The sequence below is a fragment of the Leucoraja erinacea genome, chromosome 7 (genome assembly GCF_028641065.1).
Source record: "Leucoraja erinacea ecotype New England chromosome 7, Leri_hhj_1, whole genome shotgun sequence".
NCBI classification, from domain to species: Eukaryota; Metazoa; Chordata; class Chondrichthyes; order Rajiformes; family Rajidae; genus Leucoraja; species Leucoraja erinaceus.
In genome coordinates this window covers 52,453,102-52,479,921 of record NC_073383.1, presented here as the reverse complement: position 1 = coordinate 52,479,921, position 26,820 = coordinate 52,453,102, and the positions used below count along the sequence as shown (strand labels likewise).

Here is a 26,820-nt window from a genome sequence, read left to right as displayed (position 1 = left end):
GTGCAGGAGTCTGCACCGCCATTCAATATGATCATGGCTGATCATCCAACTCAGTATCCTGTACCTGCCTTCTCTCCATACCCTTGATCCCTTTAGCCACAAGGGCCACATCTAACTCCCTCTTAAATATAGCCAATGGCCTCAACTACCTTCAGGAAATACATTTTTGTTGTTTTTCTGTAGTTTTGGGTATTGATTTACAACCTCATCCTATTACTGCAATTTTTGGACTACCGATGTTATATTCTACTCATCTGTCCCGTTCCGCCCATCGGCTGATTGCTTTTACTACATTAATTGCGAGAAGATCTATTTTATTTAAATGGAAAGACTCTAATCCTCCGACAACACTCCATTGGTACTCTGAAACAATATCATGTTTAAATTTAGAAAAAAGTTAGGAATGGCATTGTTGAACCCTTGGTTAAATTTGATAGGACTTTGGGAAGCTTTAATCAACATTTTCACACAATATAAATTGTCCCCTCTCCAACCGTTATAATAATTATTTTACCTTTATACGGTGGAACGGACTTGACGACAAACAGGGAGTTAAATTGTTGAAATTCTTTGCAGCCCAGATTCTGTTTTGCTTTTTTTTTAGTTTAGGGGGTTTTGTATTTCTCTTTTCTCTCTTCTTTTTTTTTCTTTTTATCTTTTTGATTTTATATATATCTCTTTTAAACACTTAATTACATTTACATAGAGGGAGGTCTATACTCAATGTGTATTTTGACACTGGACTCATATTTAGGTTATACTTGTTATTAATGTAATAGTGATCCCTATGTATCAATATCATTGTATGTTTATCGTTCTTTTTTTTTGTATTGGTTTTGTTTTTGGAAAAAAAAACGAATGAAAAGATTTTAAAAGAAAAAAACAAGATACCAGCATCTGTAGTTTCTTGGGTCCTTGTCTATCCAGATTATAGGTTCTAATTCCATACAATACATTGAAAAAAGTGTTCTGTAATTCATTTTCTATGTTTCCAATATTAAATGCGAAACATGTTTTAATTTCTCAATTTTCTCTAAATATTTTTAGGGTAAGCAAAAGCAAACAAAACGCACATCCACTTTCTTCCAGTTCTGTAATGCAAGTGAGGGAATATTGCTGTGCACAGATGTAGCTGCCAGAGGGCTGGATATTCCTGAAGTCGACTGGATTGTACAGTATGACCCTCCTGATGATCCAAAGGTATAACATTTTCGATTTTTTTTTAAAGTAAACACAAACTTCATTACAAGCTTTCTTGTTTGGTTTATTCTTTAGTTCAAATTTCTGCGTGAGAATAAGGTGCTGGAAAGTGTCGGCGAAGCGAGAAAGAAAGATTAAATGGTTACGAAGATTTAGGTCGATTGTATTGTGACTAAAATAGCTAAATAAGATGGCGGGGACCGCGCTAGCTCTTACAGTATTGTGAGATTATGCACTTGGGAAGGACTAACAGGAAGAACCAGCTTTTTTTATGGTGGTACGGCATACTGGCGCCTCTTTAAAAAGTTGAACTTCATTGTTTTGTTTTCTAGCCACGTGACACATATGTTTATTAAAGATGCATATTGGCACCTTTTTGTCTCCAAGAAGAGCACTAGAAAGAAAAAAATGCTCAAAATAATGTGCAGCAAAAACAATAGATATTGATGTTCAGAAATATACGAATCAAATGCAAATTGTAAGCTAAGTAATTAGGGAGGCAAATAGTGACATTTTTAACGGTTGGAGAATAAGTATGTGGTAGTTGGCTGAGATTACGTTGGCAATTTTTCTTTTAGAAGCATGTTTGAAGAACTAAGTGTTGTGCCTAATGGAGGATCTACTTGGCTTGGAGTCAGTCCATCATGGATTCATTGGATTGCTTCCTGGGATTGGGGGATTGATTGTAAGCTGAAGAGAGATAGAAAAAGATAGATCCATATTCACGGGAGGTTAGAAGAAATACAGATGACCCTACAGTGACATGTAAGATTCTGAGGGGGGGTTAACAAATATTTAACTGGAGCCTAGAACTAGGTAAACAATTTTTGGGGATTTTTAAAAAATCTATTCAAGACATAAGTGTTAAATTTTCAGAGGGTATAAATCTTTGAGATTCTCTGCTTCAATTATGGATATTCATTCAGTGAACGTATTCAAGGCTGTATACATTGAATACTTGAGGCTCTATAAGGTGCTGATAAGGCCACATTTGGAATATTGTGAGCAATTTTGGGCAGCATATCTGAGGAAGGATGCGCTGGCTCTGGAGAGGGTCCAGAGGAGGTTTACAAAAAGATCCCAGGAATGAGTAGGTTAACCTATCATGAGCGTTTGTCGGCACTGGGCCTGTTCTCGCTGGAGTTTAGAAGAATGAGGGGATATGCCATTTATTGTCACTATACATGGGGGGGGGCATAATTGAAACATACAGAATAGTGAAAGGTTTGAATAGAGTGGATGTGGAGAGGATGTTCCCACTGGTGGGAGAGTCTAGGACTAGAGGTCGTGGCCTCAGAATTAAAGGACGTTCTTTTAGGAAGGAGATGAGAAATTTATTTAGTCAGTGGATGGTGAATCTGTGGAATTCTTAGCCACAGATGGCTGTGGCGGTCTAGTAGGTGGATATTTTTAAGGCAGAGATAGATAGACTCTTGATTAGTACAGATGTCAGCAGTTATGGGGAGAAGGCAGGAGAATGGGGTTAGGAGGGAGCGATACATCAGCCATGATTGAATGGCGGAGTAGACTTGATGGGCCAAATGGCCGAATTCTACTCCCTATTTCCTACGACCTGAACCATGTTCTCATTTAACCAATGCCTAATGTAAAAATTCTCATCCAGTTTTCAAATCCTTTGGCCTAACCAGCTTCAATCAATGTAACCATCTCCAGCTCCATAGAAACATAGAACATTGGTGCAGGAGTAGGCCATTCGGCCCTTCGAGCCAACTTCAATATGATCATGTCTGATCATCCAAATTCAGTAGCCCGTTCCTGCCTTTTCCCCATTTACCTTGATTCCTTTAGCCCTAAGAGCTAACCCTAACTCTCCTTTGAAAACACCCAGTGAAACGGCCTCCACTGCCTTCTGTGGCAGATAATTCCGCAGATTCACAACTCTCTGGGTGAAAAGGTTTTTCCTCATCTCAGTCCTAAATAGCCTACCCCTTATTCTTACACTGTGACCCCTGGGTCTGGACTCCCCCAACATCGGGAACATTTTTTCTGCATCTATATTTTTCTATAAGACCCCTTCTCCTCTACATTCCAGTGAATATAAACCCATTTGACCCATTCATTCATCATATTGCAGTCCCGCCATCCCGGAAATTAACCTGGTGAACCTACGCTGCACTCCCTCAAGAGCAATAATTTCCTTCCCCAAGGTATGAGACCAAAACTGCACACAATACTCCAGGTACGGTCTCACCAGGTCCCTGCAGTAGGACCTCCTTGCTCCTAAACTCAAATCCTCTCGCAATGAAGGCCAACATGCCATTAGCTTTTTTCACTGCCTGCTATACCTGCATGCTTACTTTCAGCAACCAAAGCCTTGAAATTCAGTAACTAATCTTTGCAACTTTCCAATATGAAACGTTTGCACCTCTTCCTTTTTTATAATTTCATTGTTGCAGAACAAACAGTTTGTAACCTTATTTCTGTAGTTCCTTGCCCAAATTTTCTCACATGCTGTTCTGTCCTAATCTTTCATTTGGTGGGTCACACATTCTGTTTGATAATATTCCCCTGAAGCACCTTTCTGTGCTAATTTTGAGGGGCAATATTTAATAGGGAAGATAATGTACTTGCTATGATTCATACATATTATCATTGAGGTCATTGATGTCAACTTTTTACATTTCAATACCCATGGCTTTAGACATTTGTTACTGTTATTGCTTTGACATTTTCTTTCTAACTTTGCTGAAATAATTCAACCTATACAATGTTGCCAAGTTGTATCTGAAAAATCTGTAACATATAAAATTACTCCACCAATATCAGTAACCTACATTACTTAACTAAACACATAGCTTCCATTCAGCATTTCTATTTTCTCTGGTATCATGGACAGTGAAGAGCTTGGTTAAGATCAACTGGGAAAGTGAGTGAGGGAATGGCGAATGGAATTTAACCTGGACGTTGAAAATAATGCATTTTGGGAAGATAACCAGACCTTACAAGGGGCCCAAGGGATTGTTAATGATCAGCGAGACCTTGGGGCACAACCACATAGTTCCCTGAAAGTAGCAATAGAAATAGACAGCGGTGAAGAATGCAAACGGTCAGCTTGTCATCATCGGTTGAAGGATTGAACATAGGAGTTGGGTTATTATGCTACAGTTGTTGGTTAGGACACATTTGGAGTATTGTATGCAGTTCTGTTAGCCTGGTTAGAGGAGGGATGTGATTAAGCAGAAAAGATACATTGGAATATTGCTTGGACAGGAGGCCTTGAGTTATAAGGAGAGACTGGATGGCTTGGGACTATTTTCTCTGGAGCGAGGTAGACTTGGGGATGGCCTTTGCAACATTAAGGTGGTATATATAAGGCAGATGGCCTATTTCCCTGGGCAGGTAGGAAGTGGTAGAGGCAAGTTTAAAAACACAATGTTTAAAAGATATTTGGACAAGCGTATGGATAGTTTGAAGGGATACATACAAACACAGGATTAATGTAGAAGGACATCTACACTTGGACGTGTTGGGCCAAAGGGTCTGTTTCTGTGATGTATAATTTGGTGAATTTATGAATCTCTTCCCTTTAACTATTCTAACTTTGCCTTTTCACCTCGGTACCTCTATATTTTTCCATTTTTTTTTCTGAAATGTAGTCTACATTTTATAGACCTTTCAAGGTACATTTATATATCATCACTGTTTTGCAGGGTAATACTGCTTAGATATAGGAGCTTATAAATTATATTTGGCATAATGAAAATTGTAACCCCTAACCTCCACCACCAACAAGTAAAAGTGCATTTGGTACATGGGAGCAGCACCACCCGCAAGCTCCACTCCCTAGTCTCACTCTGTCCTGACTTGGAACTGTATGTTCAGTTCATAGCTGTGTCTCAATCCTGGAACACTCTACTCAGCACTTCAAGAGTACCTTAACCGGAATGATTGTTGCACTTCAAGAAGGCAACTCAATAGCACCTTCTCAAAGGCAATTAAGGATGAGCAGCAAATTGGCCTTATAGTAACACCCAGATCATGGGTGAGTTTAAACACTTCTGCATGAAAGTATTACTGCCATGTCATATTTCTGCTAGGAATATATCCACCGTGTCGGAAGGACTGCACGAGGACTTAATGGACGGGGACATGCCTTGCTTATCCTGCAAGCAGAAGAGCTGGGTTTTCTTCGTTATCTCAAACAGGCCAGGGTAAATATCTTTAATTTTAATTCAGATCCTGTTATCTAGTTGGAAATTTTCATACTACTCAAGAAGTTCTTGGCTTTTGCCTCTGTTTATTTGTTTATGCAATATCTTTAAAGACCCATCTTGAAGGGTAGGGAGTATATGGAATGAGCTGCTGGAGTAGTTGAGGCAGAAACTAAGACAACATACACCATCCACGCCGCATCTGCACCCAGGACAAAGTTTATCATACCAGGGCATTGGAGATGTCCTCATTCTATAGGGAACGGGGTTCCCCTCTTCCATTATAGATGAGGCTCTCACTAGGGTCTCCTCGATATCCCGCAGCTCGGCTCTCACTCCCCCTCCCCCCTCTCGTAAAAAGGACAGAGTTCCCCTTCTCCTCACCTTCCACCCCATCAGCCATCAGATGCAGCATATAATCCTCCCAACATTTTCGTCACCTCCAAAGGGATCCCACTACTGGCTATATCTTCCCATCTCCACCACAGGAGATGCAACACCTGTTCCTTTACCACCCTCCTCGACTCCATTCAAGGACCCAAGCAGTCTTTCCAGGTGAGGCAGAGGTTCACGTGCACCTCCCCCAACCTCATCTACTGCATCCGCTGTTCCAGGTGTTAACTTCTCTACATCGGCGAGACCAAGCGCAGGCTCGGCGATCGTTTCGCTGAACACCTCCGCTCAGTCCGTCTTAACCTACCTGTATCCCGGCGGCCCAGCACTTTAACTCACCCCCTCCCATTCCCAATCTAACTCTTCTGTCCTGAGCCTCCTCCGTTGTCAGAGTGAGGCCCAGCGCAAATTGGAGGAACAACACCTCGTATTTCGCTTGGGTAATTTACACCCCAGCGGTATGAACATTGACTTCTCTAACTTCATGTAGCCCTTGCTCTCTCCCTGCATTCTCTTTCTTTCCCCCCCCCCCTCCCCTTCCCAGTTCTCCCATTAGTCCCACCGTCTTCGCCTACATTCTTTCTTTGGCCTACCCCTTCCCTGACATCAGTCTGAAGAAGGGTCTCGACCCGAAACGTTGCCAATTCCTTCTCTCCATAGATGCTGCCCCACCCGCTGAGTTTCTCCAGCATTCTCCAGTGTCTACCTTCGATTTTACCAGCATCTGCAGTTTTTTCTTAAACATTTAAGAGTCATTTGGTCAGCTACATTGATAGGAAAGATTTAGAGGGGGATATGTGAAAAGCATGGCCAGGTGGGACAGGTGTCGATGGAGCACCTTGGTTGGCACGGGCAAGCTGGGACGGTGGGCCTGTTTCCGTGCTGTATTACACTAGGACTGACCCAGCGTTTCCCTATCTCATGCATTTTTCCCCTTGCAATTCTTTTAAACCTGTGTGTCAATACTTGGACCAGCTACTAACTGGGAATCAAAGACACTTTTGTCCGTATAAAGTATAGATTCATCTTTGTTTACTATTCATTGTTTAAATATGACCAGATGAAAATTAAAATTTATTTATGAAAAAAGCTTGAAATTATTTGAGCATTATCTATTATTATAATCAAGAATAGAAAGAATGGAATCTATATTGAGTGATCATTATTGTAAAAGGGAATTTGTATGCATGATAAACATTGACTAGTTAGGTTTTTAAATTACAGTCACAAATATATAGCAATAAATGTATTTAAATAATGTCAAATTTGATTTTCATAGGTACCATTGAATGAGTTTGAATTTTCTTGGAGTAAGATTTCAAACATACAGGCACAGGTACCATATACATATATAATAATTTTCATCTGTTATAATAATGTTTGAGTTTTTTTTAACCAAAATGGTGGATCTGGCTGGAAACTTGAATTATTTAATACCAGTTTAATCATACAAAAACTAATGTGCAAAGTAATAAAATTAGGTCTTGAGATCTGAAATGACAGGCTTGGTTACAAAGATAGTTATAAAGGTCAAAATAAGAAATCGGTCTGAACATGAGTGAATTTCAGAGCGGGATAGTTTCACTGTATAAAGGGCCTGTCCCACTTGGCGATTTTTTTTTTTAGGCGACTGCCGGCATCATTGACTGACGTATCAGGTCACCGAAAATTTTGCGGCGATGATGCGGCATGATGACGTAAGACGCGCGGTGTTTTTTTCGAGTGTCGCAACATTTATTTTGTCGCCACTGGATTTTGAAATGTTCAAAATCTTTTGGCGACACTGATATGATGCTGGCAGTCACCGAAAAAATCGCCAAGTGGGACAGGCCCTTAAGTGAGCAATCCACCAATGAAACGGTTGTTATCACTCGTACAGATATATTTACACAAAGTAAACCTTTTCTAATTAAAACTAAATGTATATCAATCCATGCTTTACACATTGAGGTGCTATTAATCGGATTGTTTTAAAGGAAATTTTAACTGAGCAGCAGGTAGAGAATTTAGAATGCATAACGAAGAACTTAAAGAAAATAGCTTTTAAAGGACATGGACATTTCCCCTCCCTCCCTCCCTCCCTCCCTCCTCCTCTCCCTCAATTCCCCCAGTCTCCCTCCTCACCTCCCCCACTGCCCACCTCCCTCTATTCCCCACTCCCTACCACCCACCTCCTCTCCCTCTATTCCCCCTCCTCCCCCACTCTTCTTCCTCGCCTCCCTCTTCTTTCCCCTCTCCTACCCTTCCCCAATCCCTCAAACTTGGTGCACTTGCAGCACAGGAGAATGGTGAGTAAGGTAGTGAAAAATCATAGCATATCATGTTTTTGTGGAAATGTAAAAACAACACAAACCGGAAGCTAACAAGATGAGAGTTTTAGTTATAGATAGATAGACAGATAGACAGACAGACAGCAGACAGACAGACAGACCCGACCAAGTGGGACCCGTTGGGCCACGTCCCCCAACGCGCGGGGGGGGGGGGGGGGGGGGAGGGTCTGGGGGGGTGCAGCCTCACACGGGCCGGCTGGTCCCCGAATGTCGGCGTTCACCCCGGATACAAACGCCCCCCGGAGCCAATTATCCCCATCACTTGGCTCCGGCGTCGGCGTTCACCCCGGATACAAGCGCCCCCCGGAGCCAATTATCCCCATCACTCGATCCCCCAACGTAACCCGTTTGCCCAACGCAATATTCTGTCACTCACCCATAGCCCCCAACTGCGTAGGTGCTGCTCATTTCCCCTCTTCCACCAACACTCCCTCCCCCTCCTCTTCACCCTCCCTTTTCTCTACCCTCCGCTCCTCCACTCCCTCCTTCACCTCTCCCTCCCACTCCTTTCCCCTACCCTCAGTCACTCCCTCCCACCTTCCATAACCTCTCTCCTCTCCCTACTCCCCTGACCCGTTGGGCCCTTTTTCCCCAACGCAGTATTCCACCACTCACCCGTTTCTACCACTAACCCATTCCCCCAATGCAACCGGTTCCCCAAAGCAATCAATCCTTCCCACGTGGGGTGGGGGCCGTCGCCACTTCCCGGAGCCAATGAATTGACTCGACTTTTGGGTCGGCTCTCCCTGGAGACAATTAATCCTTCCCAGTTGGGGGAGGGGGGGGGGGGCGGGGAGTCAGCTTTTCTCGGAGTCAATGAATGGACTCGACTTTTGAGTCAGCGTCAGCTCTCCCTGGAGCCAATCAATCCTTCCCACCGGGGGGGGGGGGGCAAAAATCTAACTTTCTACTTACTCCCCTTGAAGCTGCTGATCCCATGGTTTCTATCACCTCTCCCTCCGTCTCCTTGTCCCTACCCTCAGTTACTCCCTCCCTCTCCTCTCCCCTTTTGCACTCTCCCGCTAAAGACAATGTTTAAATAACATTTCTTCTCCTTCCATCCCTCACTCGGTCAACTCTCATAGCTTCTGTATTAGCAGCAGAGATCACATTGTGATGTCATTTTCGCTTTTCGGAATCTTCACAGCAACGTGTGTCAATGGGATCCCATTGTGATTGGACGACTGTGAGATGCCATTGTGACATCATCACAGGAAGCTGCTAGATATTTCTCACTCTCACAGGCAATTATTTTCAAAGTTGGGTTTTTTTAAACTTTAAATATCAATAACTTGTGAAGTATAACATCAAATGTGAAGAAACTTGATACTAACGAACACGGGAAAACGTTGAGTAAGATTCTGCAAAATAAAATTGGCTATTGTGTACCTTTTGGCGTTATTCCTTGATCTCACAGACAGAGACAAACAAGACAAGACTTTTAGTATAATATAGACTGATGAGCTTAAGTTCACTGTGGGTGGAAGATGGGAATTCAACCGTGGAATTATGAAATTCAAAGATGTGATTAATCCAGGAATATAAAATTGATTTTATTTTTACCATTGCTTCATGAATAAAGATAGAAGATAAATGTTTACACAGCAGCTTCTGAATTGTATGCTTAATCTCATTAGATCAAATTCGAAAATTAGAAAACGTGGGTGTATTATATACACCCTATCACATGAAGTGTTTTTTATGAAAATGTTTTTATTAAAGATTAGTTGATGATTTTAAGAAAGTTGAGGAGAAGGTCACTATTCTACCATACATGGTTGCAATCAACTTTGAACAAGAAAATGTGCCTTAGATTCTTTACGTTCATGAATAGAATGTGAGCATGGCTCTCACAGCTTGTATTCATTGTACATCCTTAATTTCCATTCAGAAGGTGCTGGTGGGTTATTGCTTTGAGCACTGACCGTCTTTGTGTAAGTAGCACCGTACCTCTTCTAAACTGCTGAAATTGGAACTTACCATGTCAGTGGCTTCAAAGTAAACTGTACCTATAACTGAGTTATATGGATTTTTTCACTAAATTACTCTCTTTAGCACTATGCTTTGATACTCCTTTTACTCCACTTCTAATGAGCTGACAATTAGAATGTTTTGAATTTCTGGCGGGCACATGAAGCGTAATGAACACACAAAAATCAATTCATACTCAACTTGATTAGTTTCTCCAGTGATTTCCATTTGTTTTCATCACCTTGAATTTAAACATTATTTGTTTTTTTTTTCAGCTTGAAAAACTAATTGAAAAAAATTACTATTTGCACAAATCAGCACAAGAGGCTTACAAGTCTTATATCCGAGCCTATGATTCTCATTCTCTCAAGGACATCTACAGTGTCAACAACCTGGATCTGCCCAAAATAGCATTATCATTTGGCTTCACAGTACCACCCCATGTTGATCTCAGTATCCTTTTGATGTTACATTCTTATGCTATCGTCATAAATTTGAATAGTTCTAGAACAATATTTCCCCTAATACATCAAAAAGCATTCATCGTTATGGCTTCAGATTTTTGTTAGTCCGGAAGTAAGGTCACAACCTTGAAATGCACCTGCTGATGTCCTCCACAGACGCTGCCTGACCCGCTGAGTTACTCCAGCACTTTGTGTTCTAGCAAGATTCCAGCATCTGCAGTTCCTTGTGAAACATTTCAAAGATGATGAAAAACATTTTTTAACATTCTGTCATTGGTCAGAGCTGATATTCAATGGCAGATTGTGTATGCATGAGTGTAAACAGTAATTTGGGTGTGAGGGTTTTGGGGTAAAAACCTGTCTTTGCACGGAACATCACAAACTACTAAGTCCTTTAAAGTGCATGAATTCTTGTTCTTTGGCGCAGTGTTCATCAGGAATCCCATATACAGTGCATTCAGAAAGTATTCAGACCCCTTCACTTTTCCCCATTTTGTTATGTTACAGCCTTATTATAAAATTGATTACATTCTTTTATTTTTATTATTAATCAACACACAATCCCTGTAATAAAAAAGTGAAAACAGGTGTTTAGAAATGTTTGCAAAGTAATTAAAAATAAATAACTGAAATATCACATTTACGTAAGTATTCAGACCCTTTACTCAGTACTTTGTTGAGGCACCTTTGGCAGCAATAGCAGCCTCAAGTCTTCATGGATACAACACTACAAGCTTGGCACACCTGTATTTGGGTAATTTCTCCCATTCTCTGCAGATCCTCTCAAGCTCTATCAGGTTGGATGGGGAGCGTTGATGCACAGCTATTTTATAGACAATAGTCCCTTTCTTGGGGTCCAGTACCAACCTGATTTTCCCAGTCTACTTGCATGTTGAAATCTCCCATAACAACCACAGCATTACTTTTGCTACATGCCAATTTTAACTCCTGATTCAACTTGCATTCTATGTCCAGGCTACTGTTTGGGGACCTGTAGATAAGTCCCATTAGGGTATTTTTACCCTTACAATTCCTTAGTTCTATCCATACTGACTCCACAACTCCTGTTTCAATGTCACCGCTTGCAAGGGACTGAATTTCATTCCTCACCAACAGAGCAGCCCCACCCACTCTGCCCACCTGTCTGTCTTTTCGATAGGAGGTATACCCTTTAATATTCAGTTCCCAGCCCTGGCCCTCTTGCAGCCATGTCTGTGTAATTCCCACAACATCATACTTGTCAATTTCTAACTGAGCCTCAAGCTCGTCCACTTTATTTCTTATACTTCGCGCATTCATATACAAAACTTTGACCTCGGTATTCACCTCCCCTCTCGCACCGCTCACAATTGGCCCTGACCATACTATCTTATCCCTTCTCGAACTTTCCTTCCCATTAATTCAAGAGTAATTTTTCCTGTATTCGCTTCCCCTTCAACTCTATCTTTATACTCTCAATTTGTCAATCCCTCCCCCCCACTATTTAGTTTAAAGCCACATTTGTAGCCCTAGCAAACCTGCCTGCTAGAATGTCAGTCCCCCACCAGTTAAGGTGTAACCCGTCCCTTTTATACAGGTCACTCCTACCCCAGAAGAGATCCCAATGGTCTATAAATCTAAATCCTTGCTGCCTGCTCCAGCCCCTCAGCCACTCATTCAGGCCAAAGAGTTCAATCTTGGTTTCATCAGATCAGATAATCATGCTTCTCATCGTCTGAGAGTCCTTTAGGTGCATCTTGGTAAATTACAAGCGGGCTCTCATGTGCCTTTTACTGAGGAGTGGCTTCTGTCTGGCCACTCTACTATAAAGGCCTGATTGGCGGAGTGATGCAGATATAGTTGTCCTTTGGAAAGGTTCTCCCATCTCCACAGAGGAACTCTGGAGCTCTTTGTCAGAGTGACCATCGGGTTCTTGGTCACCTCCCTGACCAAGGCCTTTCTCCCCCAATTGCTCAGTTTGGCTGGGTGGCCAGCTCTATGAAGAGTCCTGGTGGCTCCAAAGTTCTTCCGTTTAAGAATGACGAAGGCCACTGTGCTCTTCGGGACCTGCAATGCTGCAGAAATTGTTTTATACCCTTCCCCAGGTCTGTGTCTCGACACAATCCTGTCTCAGAGGTCTACAGACAATTCCTTCGGCTTCATGGCTTGGTTTTTGCTCTGACCTGCACTGTCAACTGCGGGGCCTTATATAGACAGGTGTGTGCCTTTCCAAATCATGTGCAATCAATTTAATTTACCACTGGTGGACTCCAATCAAATTGTAGAAACATCTCAAAGATAATCAATGGAAACAGGATGAACCTAAGTTAAATGTTGAGTGTCATAGCAAAGGGTCTGAATACTTCTGTAAACGTGATATTTCAGTTTTTTACTTTTAATTACTTTGCAAAAATTTCTAAACTGTTTTCGCTTCTTCATTCTGGGGTATTGTGTGTAGATTGATGATAGATTGTAGATAGATTGATGATAAAAAAAAATGTTTAATCTATTTTAAAATAATGCTGTAACGTAACAAAATGTGGGAAAAGTGAAGGGGTCTAAATACTTTGTGAATGCACTGTACAAATCCATTCAGTTCTCCATAGCTATTCTTGTGATCATTCTGAAAATTGCATTGCAGATGCCGCACCAGGCCATGATGCGGCCATCAGGATACATTCTGTAGTGCATCTATAGGTTTGTTCGAGTATTCGGCGACATGCCAAGTCTCTTTAAACTTCTAAGAAGGTAGAAGCACTGGCATGCCTACTGCATGATTACATCTATTTGCTGGTGATCTAATAAGTCGAGGATCCAGTTGCAGAGGAATGCACAGAGTTCCAGTTCTATGAGCTTGGTAACCAACTTGGAGTAAATGCTGGTGTTGAATACCGAGCTGTAGTCTATGAACAACAACCTGGCATATGTGATTTATTGTCCAAGTGATCCAGTGCAGAGTGGAAAGCCAGTGAGATCACATCCTCCAGTAACCTGTTGTGGCGTTAAGAAAATTGTAATGGTTCAGGTTCTTGTTGAGGTAGGAATTGGTATGTGCCTTAACCAACCTCTCAAAGCATTTGTGTAGGAATGAACTGCTGATGCTGGTTTACACCAAAGATAGACACAAAATTCTGGAGTAACTCAGCAGAACAGGCAGCCTCCCTGGATAGAAGGAACGGGTGATGTTTTTGGTCGAGACCCTCTTCAGACTTTGGATAGAAGGAATGGGTGTTTCGGGTCGAGACCCTTCTGAGGAATGGTCTCGGCCCGAAACGTCACACATTCCTTCTATCCAGAGATGCTGCCTGTTTTGCTGAGTTACTCCCAACATTTTGTGTCTTATCTGTCAAAGCATTTCATCACTTGGGTCATTAGTGCCACCATCGGTAGACATTGAGGCACATCGCCTTACTCTTCTTGAGCAAGCCGATATTGTAGATCTTTTAAATCTGTACCTTTCCTTCTGCATAGACTGGTGTGTTAACTTTGGGTTGGGCTCGCTGGTTAAGCAAGTCTGGAGTTCAAGCCGCTAAACTTTCTGGTGAGAAAATCTGAACTGGGACATTATGCTTATTATTCTAATTTACGCAATAGACCAGCTCGCATCCTGAAAAGGCTAGGGATAAGAAGGTTCAGTGGTGCAGTGTAGGGCTGCTGTAAATTATTCCTAGTGTTGGTGGTGGAAGGAGAAGCATGATGCAATTGTGAAGATAAATATGGGAGAATGGGACTGATGAGTTCTGACATACACTCTATGGATTGCTGTGATGTAAGAGAACATGAGAAATGCAAATTTAATAGAATTTCCTGACTAGGTCATTTTGATTTGATAGTTTTTCCATGCAGTTTGCATTTGTCATCATACATCTTTTCTGATAGACATTTTGTCATTAGTGTAATGGAAACATTCTTCTAAATGAATTCCACCATAAATTGCCATTCTGTGTGCCTGCATATGGTTTTCTTAACTCTGTACTTTAGATATAAATGCCAGCAGAGGAATGAAACTGAAGAAAAGAGGTGGTGGAGGTGGATTTGGATATCAGAAGTCCAAAAATGTCCGTAAAGCAAAAATCTTCAAGCAAATTGGCAGGAATAAGGCAGACAACAGACAGTTTTCCCGTTAGATGACCGTTTCAAAGCTGCCATTCTTTTAAAAAATAAACAATAACAAATATATTTTACCCTTGGTTAACTGCCTTTGGCTAACCAACTTGGGCAACTTTCTTCAGACCTGAACTGAATCAAGTTAAGTCATGGTTGCAATTCTATTCCTACAAAGTTATATCTTTTTACACAGTGTTCAAGTTTAATTTGAGTATATTGTTAACCTGTAAACTGATAGCTTTACAATATTTTGAATTATAATAAATGGATCACTGATATTTTGTATTCAGACCCATCACATTCCCCTTTCTAGGATAATCTTCAATGGAGGTGTTTAATAACCGCATTAACTTTGTGACCTATTGAACAAATAACTTTGATGTATATATAATTGTCTAGTCTTGTGACTGCAATAACTATTCCATACTAGTTGCCACAATCACATAAATTCACTTGGATAGTTTGTCATTTAATGGACATATATTCTGCTTGATCAACATCTTTTTTTTAGTTTTGCCAGATTTTTTCCCCCATGTTTAACAATCTCTGCTGTTGCTTTTGTTCTATCCAAAGATTATGCCCAGAAATCTCCCTTGAACCTATATTGTGATCCATTTTATATTGTAGTCTGCTATTGTATTGGGGGGGGGGGGGGGGAGGAAGTAAGTGTAAGCTTCACATTGAGTGATATTCACCAAAATTAGAGCCGGTAGAAATCATCATTCCTGTGCCCCATGGTCACAAGATCATCTGTTATACAGTTACTGTTCCTTCTTATGCCAGCTGTCATTGTGCCCACTGCTGTACAGCTTATTTATTCTTCATTGGCCACCCTAAACAATTTTGCATAAGCAGAACTAATAAAGAGAAGATTTTGATCCTATTCGGCTGTGCTCACTTGAAGACTCTTTCATTAATACTTTGGTTTACACTGCACAGCTGATAGGTTTCCTTGGTGAGAAGCCAGAATGGTAAACAATATTCCAATGCCAATATTTGAATCACCTGCATAAAACTTCCATTTAGCAAACCAGGTAGCAAATAACAACTGTGGAGCAATACATGATTCTGACTGCTTCCAACAGTGGTTGATAAGATTTTATTTATTTCTGAGATGGGGTAATAAATTGTATGAAGGAAGATAGATGACTTAGGCTTGTGATGACTTTGACCACAGACATGCAGTGTGTAAGGGGACTGTTAACACTTTAGATTTGTGTTGCACTGTTGAAAAGAACCCTGCGGAATTCCTGCCATAAATTTTATCCGAAACTGCTGCTAACTACTTCAAGCTGTCACCAATGCAAAGGAGTTAATCCTATGTTCTTCAGACATTTGGTGAGAACATCTGAATTGGGAGTTCTCAGGTTTAAAGACTCTTCTGGGAAGATGACCTGGAACAGATGCTTTTTATTTTTTATTAGGCAAGTACATTCAATCTTTGGTTTGTGCTACAAAAGTAAACTTTTAAGCATAAACATCATACCTCACCAGAATTTAAGGACCTTTAACTCTAGGGTGGCTACATTACAAATCTGGTCTTCATGCAAACATTGAATTATTTTCTAGTGCATTCATATTACGACAGCTCTTTGCTTTCAGTATACTGAATCTTCCAAGAGCTGTGAATTTCATTTCAAGTAAATTGTTCACTGATATTACCAGTGTGTGAGTGAATGCTAAAATCTGATGGCGATTAAGGAGAATATAGGGAGATAGTGTAAATGCGTGGTGACACAGACCCAGTGGTCTAGCAAGCCTGTGTCTGTGCTGTTTCTCTATAACAATTCCTCCTCAAACAAAACAGTCCATGCCTGCATAAAGAAATCCCAATAACATTCAGACATGGGTGGAATTAGGCTGCTTGTTCACCTAACCTCAGTATTCCATGGCATGGCCATCAACATCCTGGAAGTCATCATTAACCAGTAAGTCAATTGGATCAGCCAGATAAATGATGGCTACAAGAGCATATCAGAGGCTGTGCATTCTAGTGAGAATGACTCACTTTTTGACAGCATAAAACCTTACTACCTATAAACTACATTGAGGACAGCACAGGAGGAGGCCATTCAGCTTTTCATGTCCACATTGTCTAACATTTCACCAGATCATTTGCTGTGGTCTTGTAAATTTTACTCAACAATGTATTTTTCCAATTCCCACAGGCTACAATGGAAACAGCTTTAACATGTTTTGCATGCAACACTCCCATGTTTTTTCTTCTCACAGAAATACATCACTTCACATTTCTCTACATTATCAATGGATATTTATTGTCACATATGCAATTAAACGTTACACAGTGAAATTCATTTTGCATGCATATATTAGATTTCAATGTCTCCCTCCCCCTCATACTACCAGCTTATTGGTAGCTTTTTGCTTTCTATTGGTAGTATCTTTGCTCTTCACAATAAAACCAAGTTTTCTGTTGTACACAAATTTAGAAATAGTAATTTACAGGAAGTCCAGGTAATTTATACAGATCAAAAGAAGCAATTGGTCTAACACGGAATCTTGGGAATAGCTTCAACCACCTAACTCCAATCCAAAACACAACAATTCACCGTGACTCTCTGTTGCTTAGCTAACTCGTGGTGTCAATCAAAGATCCTAGAGGAGCGCCCCTCTATAATCTTTGGTGTCAATGGCCCTTCTACTCTGAAATCAAGAAGGCTCATCAACTGTGTTGGCCTCAAGTCTCTTCTTCCTGAGGAGACTGAATCAAGGTCCATGATCTGTCTCCTCAGATCCTGGTGAACTTCTACCGCTGCACCATCGAGAGCATCCTTACCAACTGCATCACAGTATGGTATGGCAACTGCTCTGTCTCTGACCGGAAGGCATTGCAGAGGGTGGTGAAAATTGCCCAACGCATCACCGGTTCCACGCTCCCCTCCATTGAGTCTGTCCAATCATTATAAACCTGTCTGCGGAGGGCGCTCAGCATCGCATGGACTGCTCTGCCCCAACCCTGGATGGGTTACCCTCCTTACAATGCTAGGCGTTACAGGTTTCCAGTATCTGCGCTGTCTGCGGAAAAAGGATGCTCAGCATCGCCTAAGGACTGCTCTCACCCCATACAACCATGGACTGTTTACCCTTTGAAGCCAGTACCATCCTTTGGGTCAGGCGCTACAGGTCATCTCCGTTGCCGAACCCCCAAATCGAGGAACAGTTTTTACTTTAAGATCAAAGATAACAGCAGGTGATTCCATCAATCTCTTTACTAAACAACGTACCTCAATTTGATGACTCTGCCAATCACACCCCCCCCCCAATATCCCCCCCCCCCCCGGTACACTTATTATTTTTTTTGGGTCAAAATTCAAGGATCCAGTTTGCCAGAATATGTCGCTCTCAAGTCAAGGGAGATGCCAAATGCATTTCGTTGTCTCTGTACTGTACACTGACAATGACAATTAAACTTGAATCTGAATCTGAATGTGCTTCAGGAAATCCATGTACACCACATCAACTGTGTTGGCCTCAAGTTCTATCATATCGATTGAACATGATGTGCCCTTAAATCAATGCCAGATTGCCGTGATCTGGTGATTTTAAATCCTATCCCAGATCAATGGTTTCAAAAGATCTCCCACCCCCAAGAATAAACCGCAGGAATTATCCTTATTTACTTTTTTTGAATCAGAGAATAACGTTTTTTTGCTCTCCAATCCTCTGGCACCATCCATGTATCCCAATAACATTGGAAAGATTTCTTCCCATATTTCCATTAAAATCCCAGGAGGTGTCCCAGCCAGCCTTGGTGACATGCCAGTTTTAATTTCAGCCAACATCCTAATGTCTCTAATGCTATTTTTAATGTTTCCAGTATCTCAACTAACCCCTGCATTGAATACTCTGAAATCCCTTGCTTCTCGGTGTAAAAAAGGATGCACAGTGCTCATTTAACACCTAAATACTGCCCTAATCATTCCCATACAAGTTCCCACTCTTAACTTTAAACAGTTACTTGGAATTTGAAGCCAGTTGATATAAAAGTCCTTTGTTGTCAACAGAAATAGACTGTACATTGGAGATCATCTCAGTAGAATCCCCCAAATCCAGAGGACATCATGTTTTTACTCTTAAGATCAAAGATAACAGCAGGTGATTCCATACAATTTCTTTAGCAAAAATGATCTTGCTTCAATTTGATATTTTGAGTCTGACCAAAGTTTCCACTGCATTACACAATATCAAAATAGCAGAAAGTACACCTCTGAATGTTCAAAACCGTTGCTAGTTTGGATGGGTCAAACGATTATGAGGACAGAGAATCCAGATCCCCAGAATTAGTGTTCCTGCTCTCAAGTACAAAAATACTGCAATTACTGATATAGACAAATATGCCTATGGCCACATTTGACGTTCCAAGTAACTTCACACCTACCATAACCTATTTACATTTGAATGATGCAGAGGACAACAGAAAACCTGTCTGTAATGTACATGAGAACAGATATTCTGAAAACTGGTTCTTGTTTTCAGTGAACACTTAGGCTTGGTCTGCCAAGGCCTGCTGGATATTCTGATTGCTAACCACTTTAAATCCTCTTCCCATTCTGATCTTACTGCACTGGGCCTCCACTATTGCCAGAGGGAAGCCACAACACCACTTTGTATTCCGTTTGGGTTGTTTACAACCCAACACTATGAACATTTAATTCTCCAATTTTAGGTAACTACAACGGCACCCTCCGCCTTCTTCCCCCACCACTTGCCCCTTTCTCCCCTCTCCTCGGGTATCCCACCTGAACGCATCTATGTTTCCACCCTTCACCTCTTACACCTAGCTATACAATTCGCAACTCTAATCATTTTGTCTCACATCTGTCTTTTCCTCTCTGGCCTTTGTCTAACTATCTGCCTATCAAAACCCCCTCTCACCTGTATCAACCTGCCAGGCTTTGCCCTGTCCTCTCTGCCAATTTTCCACCCCCAGCCCCACATACAATAAGTCCGAAGGAGGGTCCCACCCCAACCATTGCATATCCATGTTCTCCAGAGATATTGAAACATAGAACTGCAGATACTGGTTTACAAAAGAAGACGCAAAGTGCTGGAGTAACTTAGCGGGTTCCAACAGGAAGTGCCACCGTATCCAAGGTCTGAGTTACTGCTGACACTGAGTTACTCCAGCACTTTATAGTGTTTTTTTTTAGACCAGCATCTGCAGTTCCTCGTTTCTACCCGTTTACACTTGTCCTGTTATCCCACTTTCGCGGCCCATTAACCTACAAGCTCGCACGTCGTTGGGATGTGAGAGGAAACTGGCCCACCCGGATGGAAACCCCCAAGGTCACAGGGAGAACATGCAAACTCTGCACAGAAAAAGATGTGGAGATTGCAGAAGGTCTTGAAAGATTACCTCAAACAAGGTGAGTGAAATCGCGGCGTAGATTAATTGAACCCTATCCCTCTCGTAACTGTCTCAACACGGATTCATCCTGATCTTGGGACTTATGTTTATCTCTGGGAGCAGGTATCGTCAACATGCTAATTGTGTATGTGTTACACGATGAGTCTGAACCGTATTTGCATGGAGTAGCGTATGCGACTTTTTAGGTGGCAAAGGAGGCTATGAGGTCGTCACATGTTTGCCGGAGGTGGCCAGGGTGCCGCCTGCATGGTGGTGAGTAGTTCCCTCATTCTCGTAACCAGTCATGGCTTCATTCTGGTCGCCGCTAATTTTTCAGCATGTTGAAATATTAGCAGCGACCAGAGTTTTGACACCATGGAGAGTAGCAAGAATTCTCGTTATGTAGGTGCAGTGGTAGTGGGTTACCAGGAGGTCGTAGGTTGTCGCCGGTGCTGACGCCCATCGATGAAAAATAAGAGGGGGGGTGGGACTATAAAACCCAGAAGTGTGGGCGTGGCTCAGTCTCTACAAGATGGAGGAGGGAAAGGTCACGACTCGCTGTCTTTAGAGGCCATGCACCCTGCTTGAAATGGTATGAAACTGCACTTGAATTTGGTGGCCTTGCACCCTGCTTGAAATGGAATTTTAAGGAATAGCAGTGAGTCAACTGCCAGCCCACCAGCCATGAGTAAGTGAGCTGACAGCACAACAGGCTTGAGTGACCGAGCCGCCAGCCCAAGAATCCATTTGGCCCACAATGTCCATACTAGCCCTCTGGAAACCAGTCCCTTCAGCCCACAACACCCATATTAGCGCTCCAGAAAGCCCCCCCCCCCCCTCAGGCCACCAATATTGGAATTGGTGGAGAGGTGGAATATTGTGTTGAGGGGCCAGCTCTCCCGTATGATGTTGGGACCCAATGGGTCCCACTTAGTCTAGTATACTATTAAAAGTCTCGTCTTGTTTGTCTGAGATGAAGGAACTACGCCAAAACAGTAACAATAGCGCAATTTTTTTGCAGAATCTTACTCAACTTTTTCCCATGGTCACTAGTATCAAATTTCTTCACATTTGATGTTATATTTCACAAGTTATTGATACTTAAAGTTTATAAAAAGCCAACTTTGAAAATAATAACTGCCTGCGAGTGGGAGACGATTCTGGCAGTTTCCAGTGATGTCACAATGGCATCTCACAGCCGTCCAATCACAATGGGATCTCATTTACACAAGCAGCCGTGAAGATTCCAACAACCGAAAATGGCATCACAATGTGATCTCTGCTGCCAATACCGAAGCTATGAGAGTTGACGGAGTGCGGGATGGGAGGAGAAATGTTGGTTGGCTCCAGGGAGAATCGATGGTGACCCAAAAGTCGAGTCCATTCATTGACTCCGGGAAGCGCCGACTGCACCACCTCCCCTCCCTCTGTACCTAGGAAGGATTCATTGTCTCCAGGGAGCACCGACACCGACCCAAAAGTTGAGTCCATTCATTGGCTCCGGGAAGCAGACATATATATATGGTCGTGAGCCACATTCATCGTCACAATGACCTAACAATGAGTTCCCGAATTTCATTTACATTTAAAAAATCGTGATTTTCATTGACATTGACTCCGTTTTAATCAAGTCTTCCATTTTTATTAACAGCTAACATTGTGTTTAAGTTATTTTAACGAAAACGTGCGATTTTCATTGAGAATTTCATTTTAAACAAAATACCATGATTTTCATTGTGGGGTGTGGGATTAGGGGGAGAGGAGTTGGGGGCTTTGGGTGAGTGGTGGAATATTGTGTATAGAGGAACTGTAACCACGTGATTTTTTTTCTATTACATTACAAATCTCAAATTTGTCCAAGGGAAAATAAATAAATGATCGGTGTTTGTCTCAAACATTATGGAGGGCACTGTATCTTCAGGCCAGTACACTTTCCATTGTGTGGTGATACTCAAGAAGGGATAAATTCTGAATGCATCTAGCATGTCAAAACTGGGCATTCAAGAAACATTGTAAATCAACAGCTGCACAAATGTATACAAGCAGTGCAGAAAGTGAAAACAGCAGCAACACTATATGTGATTAAAATGAGGTGGTAACCTGAAGCTGTAATGCAGGACAATGTGGATCCTGGACAGACCTACTGAATCCCACAATCACCAGATTAAATCAAAACTATGTGGTTTTGCCACAACTGGTGGAGGGTGAATTAGATAACAGGAAGCAACAGGTCCAAGAAAAGACACTTCCTCAAAGCCAGGGACAAGTACGGGGTACAAAAGGCTTCAGTCAATTCAATTCGCTCATCATGGCATCAGATATAGATATAGATATAGATATGCCATTTATTGTCACTATACATGTACAGTGAAACTGAAAGCTGCTCGTACTCAGTGCATACATACAATTTTACACAAAAAACAAGAAACAGAAAAAACAAAACAGAAGGGGGGGGGGGGGGGGGGGGGGGGGGCAAATAGGTGCAAAAATTCTACGGCGCTATATACATATATACATATATACAGATGGAAGTCCGTGTTGGGCGGTGTAGTCAGTGCATGTGTGGATTTGAATTTATGGTAGATATAATTCTCGGGAAGCAGCTATTCCTGAGTCTGTTTGTCCTGGATTTGATGCACCTATAGCGCCTTCCAGAGGGCAGCAGGTCGAACAGTCCAAACGCAGGATAGGAGCTGTCTTTGGTGATCTTCTTTGCCCTGCTAAGGCAGCGGGAGGTGTAGATGTCCATCAGGGAGGGGAGAGGGCAACCAATGATCCTCTGCGCTGTCCTGGTTACCCTCTGAAGCCTCTCCCTGTCTGCCATGGTGCAGCTGCCATACCATGCTGTAATGCAGTATGTCAGCAGGCTCTCGATGGACGAGCGGTAGAAGGTCAGCAGCAGGTTAGAGTCCAGGTTGTGCTTCCTGAGGACCCTCAGGAAGTGCAGCCGCTGCTGAGCCTTCTTGATGACCGCTGTCGTGTTGTCCGTCCAGGAGATGTCAGCCGCGATATGGACGCCGAGAAACCGGAAGGTGTTGACCCTCTCCACACACTCGCCGTTAATGTGTAGGGGGACTAAGTCGGTGCAGTGCCTCCTGAAGTCGACAATGAGCTCTTTTGTTTTCCTGGTGTTCAGAGCCAGATTGTTTTCTGAGCACCAGGTTGTCAACTTCAGGACTTCCTCTCTGTAGGCTGCCTCGTCTCCCTTTGAAATAAGTCCGACCAAGAAGTACTTGAGGTTATTGGGGCCAAAGTCACATCCTAGAACTAGATGCACCTTCAACCAAATTATTTCAGTACAATTGCAACACTGACATCAACTCGATAAAGTAAACAATTACTTGTGTAGGTCCAGTTTACAAAATCAATACCATTTAACTTCAGACCACATCACAGCCTTGGTTCAAAGACCAAAAAGCTGAAATTCTTAAAGGAAAGCAGCAGACTCCAGGAAGTGCTAGAATTGGCAAATAATTGCACAAATGTTTACTTTTCCATTAGATTGCAGGAAACAAAAAGGCTCCTGTCACATAACAGAGTATCTTTAAATTCCTAAAGGCAGTAGCATAAATAATTTGTATAACTAAATTCAAATTGATTAACCAAGAATATCACTAAAATTCAGGTCAATTTGCATTATTTTTATTGCACAACAGATTTCTTTACATCGAAACAATGGCTTGCTCAACTCATAATTGACACTGAAACAAAATCTGACAAAATTACATGATACAAAAACAAGTAAATGAAATGCAAATGGCTCCATGCACCCATTCTTTTGTTTGTAGGTGTTAGAAAGGCCATCATTGGATCGTTGGTGAATTCAATCAGGAAATCCCCATTGTCCTCAATTTGTTCAATAACATTTCATTCTTACGGCACTCCTGTAGATTAAAAAAAAATCAAACATTTAGGGTTCAGCTGATAGGTACAATATTCGTCTGCAAGGAAATAAACCATGAAAAATATTCAAAGCCAATTTGTTCTTTGTGTTCATCTGCAAAAATGATTGGCAATGCAAGTTCCACAATCGCCAAAATTAATTCCCTTACTTTTGGTCGAACCAACCAATTATATTCATGACAAATCTCCTTTCTTTGCTCTCCATGCTTGAGCTCCTTCAGTCACTCCGCTTTTAATCCTCAAAATTAACTTCCTCCATCCACATCAGTACAATGCCGGAGTTTACTCCACATAAATTTGATAGCACTGACATGCTTTCCTCTCAGTGAGAAAAAGTTAAACGAGGAGATGAATGGTGGGGGATGCAGTAAGTATTCTGGTAATGAACAAAAATTATAAAGTTGCAAACGAAAGTACAGAAGCAAAAAACAGACAAAAAGGATGGGACATGCGTGGAATACTATGTGCTGTGCCAAATTTAACTTCTCATTGATTTTACATTAAAGCATTATGATTTCACATAATAAAAGTTACTCGAATGGTTCTCTAATTATATTGCAAATTTATGCAAATAGAATGTTATTGAAGATTTGACAAAATATGTTTATATTTCCCTTATGTTCTAGTTGTTCTTTAAATACTCAGCCACTCAATAATGAATAGTTCAATGCTGCTTCCAGTTGGTACAAGAAAAAATATTTTAACCACAGAACCATCCTAGAAACATGTTTACTAATCTACAACTTGACAAAAATATAGTAAAGTAATAGTTTCTTGAACTATACCACTTAATTAAAATTTGATACGTCGTTCAGATTGATAGTAGGCCCTAAAGATATTCTCTAATCTCCATTCACTCAGGTGCGGAAATCGCTATGAAAACATGGGGGGGGGGGACACAATTTCTTGGTGGCTGCGCATGTGGACGGAAACATCGGGAGCTGACCTGGTTGGTGACCGACTCTGAACTCCAGCTTCGCTCGCCCCGAATCGCGGGGCTTGAAACTGCCCGTTTGCAGGGCCTTTCATCACCCGGCACGGCTTAAAACCAGCCGGCGTGGGTTTCAATATCGGGAGCCTCGATCTCCTCGATGCAGCAGTTTGATTTTCAGCTATGCCGAGTGATGAAAGGTCCTGTGAACTGGCCGATTCAGCCCTTAGAAAGCGTTTGATACCCGCTTGAATCTTTCAAAAGCTACAATGTGATAAATAACACAAACAAATAAAACTGAAGCAAATAAAGACAAACAGAACCAACCTTGGAGGGCGGAGAGATGGGAAAAAATACTAAATAAAGTGAGTGACCGTGAATGAGGGACTTACCTGCAAGCCAGTCAGGAAACCCTTTCGACAGGAGCCCTTAATGACCAGCCCCGTTTAAATCCGATAACAGTTTAGATTTTTCCCATCCATCAATACATCCAATTAGTTCAAATGGTAATTGTACCCACATCAGACAGCTTTAAGAAATTCTCCGTGAATACCTTCAGTAATACTTGAAGGTCAAAACGCAACTGGCGACTCATCATGTTAATACGATGTTAATAGAAACAATTAACAAGCACTTAACAGTGACACCCCCACGGTCTCGCGGAAAACGGAGATTTTAATAGAAGTTATTTTTTCACCGAATTTCAAAATCCGGATTACAAAGCATGGGGGGGGGGGGGGGGGGGGGAATTGTCCGCCACCTCTCAAAACATGGGACGTGCGTCCCCCATTCTCCCCCCCCCCCCCCCGGGATTTCCGCCCAAGCATTCACTCCCCACTACTTAAATTTTCTATAAAGTGTAAAAAAAATCCAATAAAATTACAACTTAATTTGATTTATTTTGTATAAGCTAAAATAATATAATACCTCTTTAAATTCTTTGACAGTTTTGAAGTACAATCGTTGTTTCTCCAGCACTTCAAGATACTCATCATTCAGCTGATCACGTCTCATTTTATTTTCTTGCTTTTTCTTCTCCAGCTAGTTTTTGTGGAATTGGAGGAGAGGGGAGGGAGGGGTTGCGAAGGGCGTTGTTGGGAAAGAGGGAGACAGAGAGAAGGCGGCCAACAAAAAACATTTTTTTTATAGCCATGTATAGCTAGTTATAAAAAGGACATTACATTTAAAGTACATTTGTTAGCTGCAAAAGTAAGAAAATAAATGTCCATTAAAGCAAATCTTTCATAGCTAATTTACTATGAACAATAAATAAATTTAAAGTACAGCCCGCATATTACCCATGTAGAAATGTTATTGGCACATTTTATTCAACATTCTCCTCAAGAGTGCTTTATCATCATATGTCCCAAAACGGAGCAATATAATTATTACTTGCAGCAGCACATCTGATATGTAAACATAGTACATGGCGCTCTGTAAACTGAGATATGTAAACTAGTATATCAGCTGTTGCTCTTCCACCAAAATCATAAAAACTGGTTAAACATTCCATTTAAAAAAAGACACACAATGCTAAAGTCACTCTGCGAGTCAGGCACTATCCCTTGAGAACATGGATAGATAACATTTCATGGTGGGAGAAAGCAAGGTGCCAACCCAAAACATCATCTATCCATGTGCAAGTAGAAACCGAAGATAGACTCAAAAAACTGGAGTAACTCAGCGGGACAGGCTGCATCTCTTGGGAAAGGAATGGGTGATGTTTTGGGTCGAGACCCTTCTTCAGAGGCCTGGTCTGAAGAAGGATCTCGACCCAAAACGTCACCCATTCCTTCTCTCCAGAGATGCTGCCTGTCCTGCTGAGATACTCCAGCTTTTTGAGCACATCACCTATCCATGTTCTCTAGAGATGCTGCCTGACCCTCTGAGTTAATCCAGCACTTTGTGTATTTTTTGTAAACCAGTACCTGCAGTTCTTCGTTTAAACATTCAATTTGTCATCTGTGAAACCTTATGTGCAAATCAGCTGCTTGAGATTAGC

At 41.7% G+C, this 26,820-nt stretch overlaps 2 protein-coding genes across 2 annotated transcripts in view; one reads left to right on the top strand and one right to left on the bottom strand.

Annotated features, from left to right (window-relative positions):
* The window catches only part of ddx18 (DEAD (Asp-Glu-Ala-Asp) box polypeptide 18), a 42,602-nt gene extending 27,103 nt beyond the window's left edge, over positions 1-15,499 (top strand). Inside the window, exons 10-14 of the mRNA XM_055638592.1 lie at positions 1,048-1,200; positions 5,259-5,372; positions 7,045-7,101; positions 10,342-10,519; positions 14,491-15,499. Coding sequence (XP_055494567.1) covers positions 1,048-1,200; positions 5,259-5,372; positions 7,045-7,101; positions 10,342-10,519; positions 14,491-14,636 — 648 coding nt within the window. The 3' untranslated portion in view covers positions 14,637-15,499. The remainder of the gene's footprint in view (positions 1-1,047; positions 1,201-5,258; positions 5,373-7,044; positions 7,102-10,341; positions 10,520-14,490) is intronic.
* An 8,105-nt stretch (positions 15,500-23,604) lies between these two features.
* The window catches only part of ccdc93 (coiled-coil domain containing 93), a 58,298-nt gene continuing 55,082 nt past the window's right edge, over positions 23,605-26,820 (bottom strand). Inside the window, 2 exon segments of the mRNA XM_055638815.1 lie at positions 23,605-23,868; positions 25,746-25,859. Of these exon segments, the coding sequence (XP_055494790.1) occupies positions 23,812-23,868; positions 25,746-25,859 (171 nt within the window). The 3' untranslated portion in view covers positions 23,605-23,811.